Source organism: Aphis gossypii, chromosome 2 (genome assembly GCF_020184175.1).
Source record: "Aphis gossypii isolate Hap1 chromosome 2, ASM2018417v2, whole genome shotgun sequence".
Classification (NCBI taxonomy): domain Eukaryota; kingdom Metazoa; phylum Arthropoda; class Insecta; order Hemiptera; family Aphididae; genus Aphis; species Aphis gossypii.
In genome coordinates, this window is record NC_065531.1 from 86,782,697 (window position 1) to 86,795,669 (window position 12,973).

The 12,973-nt window shown below is 24.6% G+C and overlaps 1 protein-coding gene across 5 annotated transcripts in view; it reads left to right on the top strand.

The window, feature by feature from the left end:
* The window catches only part of LOC114119227 (acetylcholine receptor subunit alpha-like), a 156,407-nt gene that overhangs the window by 125,716 nt on the left and 17,718 nt on the right, over positions 1-12,973 (top strand). For all 5 annotated transcript variants that reach the window (XR_003592016.2, XM_027980742.2, XM_027980729.2 and 2 more), the window contains exon 8: positions 2,372-2,508. Coding sequence is in view for 4 of the 5 variants with exons in the window: in XM_027980742.2 (XP_027836543.1) it covers positions 2,372-2,508 (137 nt within the window). In the remaining variant the exon portion in view is untranslated. The remainder of the gene's footprint in view (positions 1-2,371; positions 2,509-12,973) is intronic.

The window sequence follows — 12,973 nt, forward strand, 5'->3', positions numbered from 1 at the left end:
ACCGTGTTCACCTATTATTATTTTTTTAATAAACCAATTTATATTATATAAATGCGAGTTTTTCAACAGTTATAAACGCAAAAATGTATGGCAATATATTTATATTTTTTTGTTAACTGTTTAAATAAATACTGTATTTTAAATATTATAAAAATTAATCATTAAGGTCTCACAGAGCTATTTAGTATGATATGGGGCTTTGAAACATACTCTATTTCATTAATACACACACCAAACGAATTTAATGAGTGTGTTCTTCGAACCGAACACTAAAGTCGCCAAACTAATACATTATTCAATATATTAGGTATATACGGATTACGAGTCCACGAGAGTTATTTTATAATAATAATGTTTTATCATCGTATATGTGCGTTGTATTCATTGTGAAAATGTATATTAATGTCGTTCGCAATAATAATAATATTATACCCAGGTATTCAAAAGATGTTTAAGTATTTTTAATTTAATTCCTGAAAAAGACCCAATTTTTTTTCTATGTCCATAGTTATGATAATTAATTTATAAATTTATATAATTTTAATATTATAAGTTTATTTATCTAAAAAAATTACATTCTGAAAACGTATTATTGTAGTAACATAGTATATTACAAATCGTTTTGTGCTTTAAATTTTGTGTTTTATTTTGAAAACAAAACTTTTGTAAAACATGATTTTAGTTTAAATTGTACATACTGCTAGATTTGTTTGAATATGTTATTTTTTATTGTAACTTGGAAATATGGTTAATTATTTCTTTATGGTGAGATATATTTTGTAATTTTAACAATAAGTTTTTTCATACGACATAAACATAATCAAACATCAATTGTCAAAAGTCTATTAACTTATTTTTTTAGATTAAATATACCTAAAACTAAAATTGCAATTACATTATGAAATACATAACAACCACACCTATTATGTATATAATATTCTACTGCAGTGAGATAAAATTATTTTTGTTAAAAAATTGTTCTAAATCTTGAAATCAACTGATAAAATTAATTTAACCAGTCTTCTTCTAATTAACGAGTCCGGAATTTAACCAATAACATACTATTGAGCATTTTTGTTTATAATAATCGGTTCACATAGTATAAATTTAATTAGGTATTGTATGGTATTATTTCAATTAAAATCGTACAGTATCATGTGTATACATGCAATTTACGGAATCATTTTGACTCCCCAAATTTGAATATAATAAATTACTCACGAGTCAACGGGGATCTTTTTTGTTTACGCTTTTAAATTATTATAAGATAGGTAATAGATAATCAAATAGATAATAATAATATAAGATGTATTGAAAACCGTCTGATGGAAATCTCGTAGTATTGTTGGCATCGAGACAACAGCACGTCTGCGAATTAAGCTCACTACCATGATACATGTTTATCTATTTTGGCATTGTTTAAAAGAAAAACAAACTTAAGACGTTAATACGATACAACATTATTATGTCGAAATATTTGAAAATCTAGATAAATAAAACACCCCATGTAACATAGATAGATGCAGAAAAATAAATACCTGCAGACTACAGCTTAACTATTTTTTTTTTATTTTTACGGCAATTTCAATGTACACAACATGCCAATCGCTTTTTTCCTTTAACGTATTGTATTATTTTTTTAAATTACATGTACACATACTAAGGATTGAACAGATATATAAAAATATATATGAATTCGTAAACATTTGTATGATATTATTATTAGTTCATAATACAATATATATATTTTTTTAAATATAATTGAATAATAAAGTTATGTCAATGTTGTGGGTAGTACCAACAATAAATGTTTTGAAAAAAAAAATGATGTAGTTTATAATGAAACTAAAATTTTTGACTATTAGTATGATTATGATTGTTATTATTTAAAATTATTTTTCAAGTAAAAAAAAAATTCACATTTATTTCTGTAACAATAAAAACGTATTTTACTTTTAATTATTTTGAGATTTTATCAACAAACTTTTTGGTAAGTAAGTTAAAAAAATTAAAATATATATATATTGATTATCTTTATTATGAAGTAAACATAAAGTAAAATGACTATAAATAAAAGTGTATAAGATACAACAATTTAAATTATTAAGTTTCAGTAATATGTATTTGTGATCTATACAATTTTGAAGTTTATTTAGATGTTAGGCTAATAATAACATTATTTCATCTATGTACTTAACAACTTATTTTTAAACTTATTATTAAGATTCATTTGAAATATTGATTTTAAAAAGGAATAAAAATACACGTGTACATCTTTATGTATTTTATAGTGATAATACTATTTTATAAAGATGCTTTGATGCTTTACATAATAATTTTTTACAATAATAACTGTATTTTTTCGTTTCAGGTGACGTTGTCTATATCAATTTTAATTAGTCTTCACGTTTTTTTCTTGCTGGTTGTCGAAATTATACCTCCGACGTCATTAGTAGTTCCATTATTGGGAAAATATTTGATATTTGCTATGATACTGGTTTCAATAAGGTAAGTTGATAATTATTGAATTTAATGAGATATTAATATTAAAATTTTGATTGACCTATGAATATGGTATTGTTTAAATTTAAAGGATAATGCTTAATCTTATAAAAAAATTTAGTTTTTCGACCAATTAAAAACAAAAATAAATTTGAATAAATAATAACTAGTTGAATTATAAAAAATATTGATTTTATATATGTTTTGAAGAAAATTATAAAATACATGTCATAATTTTTGTAACTGTAATTTAAACAATACGTTGGTACATAAATTACAAACATACGCATAAAAAATTTCTAAGTTTTAAAAAAATTAAATATTACATTATAAAATATTATCGTCTTATAATTTTACATAATCCAGAAAAATAAATTAAGTACACACGTCAACATTTAAGAAAAAAATCTTTTGGCATAATGTGACATAAGTAAATTATTATTGGGCATAAAAAAAAAAAGATATGTAAAGCAGTTATATCATAATATTATTATAATGTATTATACAGGTAGTAAAAAAGTGCTTTTAAGCTGTATTTAACATTAAAATTAATAAAAAACATTGATAAATCTTAAACTTTGAATACAATTATTGGTTTTCTTCATATGAAATTATACACATAGTTATATTTTAGAACTATTTTAACTATTAGCTAATAATATTTAGTAACATTATAGTAAATATAGTCTCATAAGTAATTGTAATTGAAGTAGTGTCACTGGACGCCCCCTTCTATCACGTCCCCGTGCTTTGTACATACTATTCTAAAATTTACATATTGTATCACTTGTATATTGATTGTAAATAAAAAATTTTAAGACAAAAATAAGTAATTGTATACCTAAACGAGAATATTACATAAAACATACCAGTAGCATAATAACACTAGATATTAGATATTTTTTTTTGTATATTATGTTTGTTATAAAATATGATAAATATAAACTACTTTACTCAATGTCAGTACACTTCATATTTCGGAATAAGACCTTTTAACATTTTTGAGATCGAAAATGCTTCAATCATCAACGTTAAGAGTTGTTCATCCTGAGAATCTTATCAAAAGACAAGTATAAAGTGCCTAAAACTTTTGTTAATAATAAAACTAAAAAAAAATTATTTATTTTTATGTTATAATTTTATTCTAAAAAAAAATAACCCCAGATACTTATGATTTTCACCAAACATTGAGACTATTATTTCCAAAATTATTTTAATGTTTTATGTTATTTATCTAGTTATTTACGTTGATATAAATGTTGTTTCTCCTACAAAAACCTTGAACATTTAATGCAAAGACCAAATCGGTAAAAAATCGGTAGGTTACAATTATTCTAGACTTTATTTACTATACGAATAGAATATATAATATATACATCACATATGTATATGGTATAATATAATATATTATATGCTTACTAATTAAACCTAATAAATAGATATACATATATATTTTTTTTTATTATTCATCACTGTTTGAACTTAACCTAAAAGTGGATTGTCTTATTTTATTGGACCTCGTGTAGTAAATAGGGTGAGAGGTAAATACAATTTACGTTAGCAACATAGATTTCACAATGTATTATAATATTATTACCATTAGTAGCTGTCCCATCGAAACATTATATTCGTCTAGGTACAATACAAACAACGCAAATTGAACGTGACAGACAAAAGTAATTTAATATCGACGACTAACTGCTATACTATCAGTACACCAACATCAGGTTAGAGACTCAAAATTCGCATCGAGCAAGCGTAACAAACGGTCGGCCTTACCTAAAAATAAGAAAACTAATTTCCATGTTCGCTTTAAACTACCACGTGCTTAAGTAGGTATCTATATGTAATATGGCGTAGATGTCATCATACCGTATTATATATTTCTTATACGTTTTCCTCTTCATAACCGTTCGCATCGCGAGTGCGCTACTAATGCAATTTATTCATAGTTTTGATATTAACTTTAGCGTCCGTGTACGCGTTGTACGTATACGTGTATATACATATTATAATATTATAGCTATGGTATTAAATTCGTATATTTTAAGCCGTGTGCCGTAGTTGAGGGCTTTCGAACATTTTACGTGAAATAATGTCAAGTCCCATACTTCAAATATTCTGTAGTACCGTCGACCGATATAGGTATATAGTATTATAGTATCCAGCGTTTGCTGCACACAGCTCTCAAATATTATACACACATGCGTAGTCACGGATGCTTAATTAAACCCGTCGTACTATATTTTGTTAACACTTCCGCGCCACTATTTTAAATTGGTTTCGAATATCCGATAAGCATTTCACCGCGTGCATACTGTATAATATACAGAGTATATTCAAGCATATAGACTAAACACCAGTGTTTTTTTTAACAATAAATTGTATAAAATTTCGATTTTTTGAAATATTTTTTAAGACCAGATTTTTAAGTATATATCTTTCATTGTTTGCCGTTGTATACCTTTTAAGCAGTGTTCTGTAACATAACCAGTTGGTTATACTAACTTCTTATTTCTGAATAATTACCACTTTTTCATCTATAAATTGTTAAAAAATTAACATTTTTTTTCTTGAAAGTAGTTTTTTTTATTATTTGAAATTGGTAATTCAATAATAATAATAATAATAATAGACTTGGAATGGTTGTTGTAGATATTTAAAAATTATAGTCGTCTCTAAGAAAGCATATAATATGGTACTCGAGAAAATGTGATTAAGCTTTGAGTTAAAACGTTTTTCAATAGAAAGTTATGACCTAGGAACTAATCCTAAAGTAACATACGACTATTACAGATCGGCTAATGTTTAACCTAACTTAAATATAATATTCATACATCACTAACATATTCATACAAGTTGATAACAACGTGTAATAATAACTTGATTTATGTCATATAGTTGGTGTATTCAAAGACTAATGATATTTAATAACGATTTTGTACGACTTAGGGAAATATACATAACTGATAATTGAAGACTTTTTTTGCATATATTTCCAGGAAATCGGATTAGAACAATTTGTTGTTGCACGGTGTTTATAATTTCGGTGAACCGAATGATTTCCGATAAACCAATAGGTACGCTTACGGAAAAATGATCCATTGTTTTTTTATGCTTGATCAAGTGTGATACATACATTTTTCCAAAAATAATCCAACGCATTATATTAACATTATGACGTGATAGCTGGTATACATTAAATATTTAAAATGTTCATTCCTTTTTATCTGCAATCGAACCCGGGGTATGCATTGTTGTGTTAAAATGCGTTGTTTCCGGATCACAATAGTTTGATACGAATAGTGGGACGCATTTTTGTTAAAATACAAATTACAAATAACTATTTTGAATACACGAACGTTATATAAATGCGGATTTTGTAATTATGATAAATATACTACATTTTATTTAACATCGTGCTCCACCCTTTGATAATTATTTAATAATAAAAAAAAACATTAAAATTAAATTTTTTTTTAAATTTCTGTTAAATGCATAATGACTACAATTTCAGGTACTTTGATTTTTTTTCATTATCTACATTAAATGCGTGACTTGTGATGGCGTTAACTCTTTTTCGTCAATGAAAAACCATCATTTTTTATTGAAAATTATTAGTTAAATTATTTTATTAAGTATATTGATTATGTATTTAAAATTCAAATTCAAATAAACAAATTCTAAATTATTAAGCTTTATAAAGTAAATATAATGACCTTTGATTATAATTATTGTTCATCAATTATAAAATCAAAATGTAATATTAATTCAAGTATACTTACTTAATACTTACTACAATTATACAACCTAACCTAACCTTATCAAATTATCATAGTCCCGAAATCAAAATAAATATATTATAGTTAATCTGTAATCCTATTATTGTAAGAATTTTTTAATCATACTACATTAAGCTTAATAATATAGAGAAAGTGAGAAACGGTTCTTAAAATACTACTATAAAATTCTACCTAGTGAATTAATCTATTAACTATTAAAAAACTAAAAATAAGTGCAATATTTATGATTTTACATAACGATTTTTTTTTTTTTTAATTTACATTTTCAAGCAAATAATAAGTAGGTACCTGCATGTATACCTGCATGTATAAATCATTATATTATACAAATTTGCATATAGAATTATAACATACAAACCTATGAATACAAATAATGTTTCTTCAAATCTTATAAAACGTATTTTACCAATAAATATACCTATTTAAAATGTTTAGGGTTTAAATTTTTATAGAGAATTAATAGTAAAATGTCCTTTTATTGATGCTGTGATTATCTTAGCCCCTTTTCTGGTGTTCATGGTAAGATGAAGGATTAAAATATAAAATTATATTTTATTGATCAAGATCTAAATAATTCAAATATTCGATCGAGTTCACCATAGTATAAATATTAAATAATTAATACAAAAATTATTTTATTAGTTAAGTGAGTTTATTTTGTGCACGTGCCACATTTTAACAGACTCGCTACATAAATACGAAGATAAAACTAAAACTGGGATCGCACTCACATAATTTCTTTTATAAAGTCCAATTAAAACATTTCCGTTTTTCCATCGCGTTTTTACATCCAAATCCTATTGCTACTGTCGTGACAGAAAAACGTTTATTCGATAATAGTATTTTGGTAAAGTCCGATACCATATTATAGTTGGCTGATAATAGTTTGGTTTATCGTTATTATTGTTAAAAAGTTTTGTACGCATAGAACTAACGTTATCGAGAAGAAAGAGTTCAAGAATATTCACGCGCAGAAGAAATTTATAAAAGTATACGATTGTGTGTGTGCTTTTAACAACTAAGCGTATAATCATTAGACATTTATCGAATTTTGTTGCGAAAATTTGGGGAACCCAAACTCCAAATAGACGGGTTTATTAATCATTCGGCAGTGGATCTAACGAAGGCATCACTGTTCGCCTGACATTTTTTTGAATGTTTTGTTCGTGATTTTTTCCCCTTATTTTATTTCCGTTTCGTTGTTTGAATTCGATTTATTTTAAATACAAAGGCTCCACCGAATTGGATTATTTTCCATACAAATATATTACATTATACGTAAGTAAAAATGGGAAAAAAAAAATTATATTGAACAGATTTTTTTCCAGTCATCTTGATTTTGAAATCTATAACTTTACTTTTGAGAAAACTGAAAAAAATATCAACGAGTTGATCATTTGTTTTTCATCACCCCTCTCCTTCCCATCTACTCATTTACGTCGATATCATTTTCTCAAAATCATCGGGAAACGGAAATTCCATCTGAATAGCTTCGTCGATTATATCATTTCTTTTGTGCCTCAACGGTCATTCAATAACGTCGTATGCGCATTATAAATGTGACAACAAATCGAAACCGTATCGATTATTTCGGAAGTTCTTTGTTACACTTCCGACTGTGTGACAGTAAACATCTAACCTAACCTAACCTAATTTTTTTTTTTTTGCATTTCAAATTGAGGACTCAAAGGACAGGTAATACAGTAATTTCAACACCAGTCTCTGCTATTTTTCTCTAAATAAAAAATGCCACTGTTTTACGACTGACAAGTGAAATGGCCCCTTAAAAATTATCATTGTTTCATCAAAAATGTTTATCATAACTTTATGCGCGTAGTTGTTTTCACTGATAGTAATTTTTTCTCTGCAATCTATAAACGTGCACAGTCTAAAAATCATAACGGTTATTACATCTGACTGCATTTTTTAATGGATATAATATAAATCTTAAACAAGGCATGGTACACGAAGCCAAATCGAAGTATAAATAAGATTCCATCTTCCTAATTGTATGTCATATTGGTCGTTTTATACAACCAACCTCGAACTTGACATTCTCAATTTTTATGAGTTTAACTGTTGATACTTTTGAATATAAAACTATAAGATTGTAGTATTATAAAGTTAATCCAGTTTCACAAATGAGTAATATTCTTAATGAATGTTAGGAATTGTTCTATCTATATTTTATAATGAGATTTATGGTATCTACTTATTATCATATCAAAACAACAATTATAACATTCTCATATATAATACTTCAATATCAACCAAACTTATCTATTCATTGCTTTGGTTTATAAACGCTATGATGACGATAGTTAATCGATGTATGAATATGATGCTCAATCAAATCGCATAATTTAACTGATGAAATCGATTGCATATAATGAGTAAACGCATTCAGTCAGATTTAACGTAAATTCATAATAAAACAAATCATAATATTATCAGTTAATGTTTAATGAATAATAATTTTTCAATCCACTGTGATGAAAATTAATTTTCCTATTATTTTTCAATGAATTTAAATCCATCCCTCAACACAAAATGGTTTTAAAAGTTTTGTTAACATGTAATACGTTCACAGTTAATAACATACTATTGAAGTACTGAACACAAATATTATGTACAAACTAATTTCGTTTATTGTCGTTTAACACGTAATAGCATCATTATGTTTTATAGCAATAATAATTTAACAATATGAGCAGACGTAACACGCCACAATGACAAGCATTGACACATTTAATATTTCGGTGATATTATTGAAGTTTAGAAATATTTATGATTAATTGTAACAGTAACACGATACCGAAAGATATATCTGATAAATAATAATAAACATATTATTATTACACCTGCAATGCGGAACGATTAATATCATAACTCAGTGAATGATACCTATTAAAAAATATCCTAATTGAACTATTATATTATTAAACACTGTTGATTATCATATTATAAATTAAATATTGAAAATTTTACAATCTTATTAAAAAAATGTAAATCAAAATTCAATTATAAAGAAAAAAATGAGCCACCCGAGTTTGAATTTTTTTGGTTTTGTTTTTAATGTATTAATAAATGGTTCATTAGTGTATGAGTATTCCACTTTAAATACGTTTTTTTTTTCAAATGCTGTATGGTTTATGGTTTATATTAGATTTTAATTTATTATTTTATTTTTCTATAAAATAACATTTCAATCACCAAAAAAGGGTAATATAAACACATGGATTATTACTATTATTACTATTGTTAGTAAAAATAAAACAAAAAACTAAAGTTTTTCTTATAAATTAAAAGAATATCAGGAAACTCTCTAGTCAGAGCTGCATAGTTTTTAAATAGTATTTTTAATTAAAACAAACTGTCCAATTTGTGTAAAGTGTAAAGTGATAACGTAAAATAACGTAAACATTGACTTAAAATGTTGCCGAATAATTAAATTTCTAATCGCCAGTAGAGATTTACTATAAATTATTGTTTCAGATTATTCATTTTATTTTCATTTAATTTTAATATAATGGTATTGGTTTGTAAATTAATATATTTTTTTTATAATCACAATAACATTTTATAAACCATAATGATCAAACAATTTCAAAATTTGTATACTTGTTTAATAGTAAATTGTATTAAATATACACACATATATATATATATATATATATATCTAAAATGTACATATACATACATTTTTTTTTTAAATTGATAGATTAACACCAGTTTTCATTTAAAAAGTCACAAGTATTACATAATATTTTGTTCTTGTGGTTGAATTTTACTTGATATGTACAGTTTATACAATGAACTTATTCAGAATGACAAATGATACCACTTTCGTTATATTATTATCTTTTTAAGTCGTGCTAAGTTTTGCTCCGTTCTACAAGATTATCGTAGACAATAAGACAATATTGAAATATTGTCCATAAAGTTGGACAATATTTCTTACATTTGGACCCATAACCATTAATAATAAAAACATTCTCTCTTTATCGGTTACGGATACCGAGGAAAATATCTCGTATTCGCGATCTCAGCCAAACGGTAGGCTGTACTATATGGCTGAAAAAAGAGGCACTAAAAACGTCTTTGGAATCTTTCTCCATTTAGTGGACATAAATGTGAAGAGACACGATAATGCTTTCACGTATTCCATTTCAGATTGAAGTAAAGGTCACGTATACAATATATATATATATATTATAATCAGACATTATTTTTTTCTTTATTTATTATTATTATTTTAGTTCGTTGTGAAACTTTAAAATGCCGTCCAGTTACAAAAACTATTTTTTTCGGCTTTATCATTCTAATACCTTTCACTCAAATATTCAATAGAAATGTTTTTGGTCCGTTAAAAATTTTATGCTACATGTATTCCATATTATTTTATTTTTTTATTTACTGTACTATTTCAAAAACAAACATCCGTGTATAAATACGACAAACGTTTTAATATAATATTATACAGCGTTCTAATAGTTTTAAACTGTTTATTTTAGCTTATTATAACTAAACAGAAATACTTTATTATAAAAATAAAAAAATAATTTTACATGAAAGTATTTTTTTGATTTAGGTTTCGGTGGTGATTTAAAAAAAAAAAATAACACGGTTAAGTTAGTGAGATTTGGTTCAGTTTATTTCAAAATATTAGGCTAGGTATTGAAAATGTTCTTATACTGTATCTAATGACCAGTAAATAACGAAGCAAAAAATAAATCTATTTTAAAATGACTGGAAAATTATTCCGAAAAATATCTGAAGATTTTTTTACTACTTTGGTAAACTACTAGTAGTAAAACAATACTAAGTATTGTATAATATTAAACGTAATATTATATACATATAATATATATACAAACCTAAGACCACAATATTGTTTAATTTAATTTCTCCAAATTTATTTTGTTTTCAAGTTTATAGTCTATACTCTATATATTAATTTATTCTTTTTTAATTCGATAAATATCTAAAATATTATACTGTTGAAAATAAGCAGCAATCAACTCATTTAGAATTTAAGTTGTAAAATAAAAATAAATATACTGAATCTATAAACTATTAGATTCAAAATACTTAATATGATATTTATCATTATTTTTTTATTTAACGACAATTATGTTATTATATAGTAGATATTAAACTAATAAAATAATTTCTCTGCACCACTACACTCAATTTTAAATTCGATATCTTCTGTCTAAATATAACAATACGATTTTATGGTGCAAATAATATTATATATATTTCTTATCATTATATTTTATTAACAACAACTGTAAAAAACAGTATTTTTTCTTTTTAAACAAAAAAAAAAAAGATACACAATGCGGTTCATTGCAACAAAACAAACTTGAACGACAATTTTTGATATATTTCATTTGACTTTTTTTTTTTTTGGCACATATAAACACATATTTTATTTTAACACTTATTTTTGCATATAGAATTCAATATTTCATGGAACCTTTCCGACCATTCATAGTCAATATATTATATTGGCTGGATTTTGTGCAAAAAAATGATTGAAATAAGTCCAATTCTTTTACTGCTGATTTTTCGCTTATCGTCTATTTTTTTCTATACAGCATATAACTTTTTTAAATACAAATTAGTTGGTATTTTTGTATAATTAATACTGATTGTTATTGTCAGCTAATAAAAAACTGATTATTATATAGTTCGGCTAATAGAAAATATAAAAGTATTGCAAAACCAAACTGTCTTTTTTTCAAATGTCTAATTTTAACTACATAGAAATAATATGATTTTTTTTATCTTTAATAATACTTATTTCACATATTAATGTTAAAATAATGTTAAAAAATAAAATTATCAAACAACTAATTTAATTAATTAATTTATTAAATTATTTGTACATTATCTAAATTTGAAAAAATTAAAGAAGTATATATATATTTTTTTTTAATCTAAAGTTTTGATGCGCATCGAGGTACATATTGCTTTTAGACATATATGATCAATTTTAATATTTTTGATTTACCTACAATAAATAAAAAAACAAAAGCTATTTAAGGTAAAATATGCAAAAAAATCAATATACATATATATATATATATATATATTAAATATCTACCTACATAATAAATTATAATGTAGGAAATACATCATTTGTCTCAGGAAGTTATAATCAGATTCCTATAAAATCTCTTTTAATTGGTACATTTGATTTGTATTTCATTTCACAAGTAATATTTCCTTTTAGATAGGCATCTTTAAAATAAAAATGTATGAACATTATGTGTTATATGTATAAATTATAAAGATAATTTGGTTTTGAATACTATTTTTACTTGTATTTAAGATAAGCTTTTTTTATTGAATATGTTTAGAAATAACATAACAGTTTTCATAAAAGTTTTCTAAAGTCCACAAGTTTTCGTATCTATAATGTGTTACTGTATATTATACTGTAATAATTACAGTATTACACTATACTAAGTATTTTTGGTTTAAATGTAAATAATATATACAGGCGCGTACACAAAAATTTATTTATTTTTTTGGGGAGGGGGGTTGGTAGTGAATTTTTATTCTTATATAATCTAACCTTTATTAAATTATTAAATTTCGGGGGGGGGGTTGAACCCCTAGAACATCCCCTTGTATATGCGCCTGAACATATATATCAG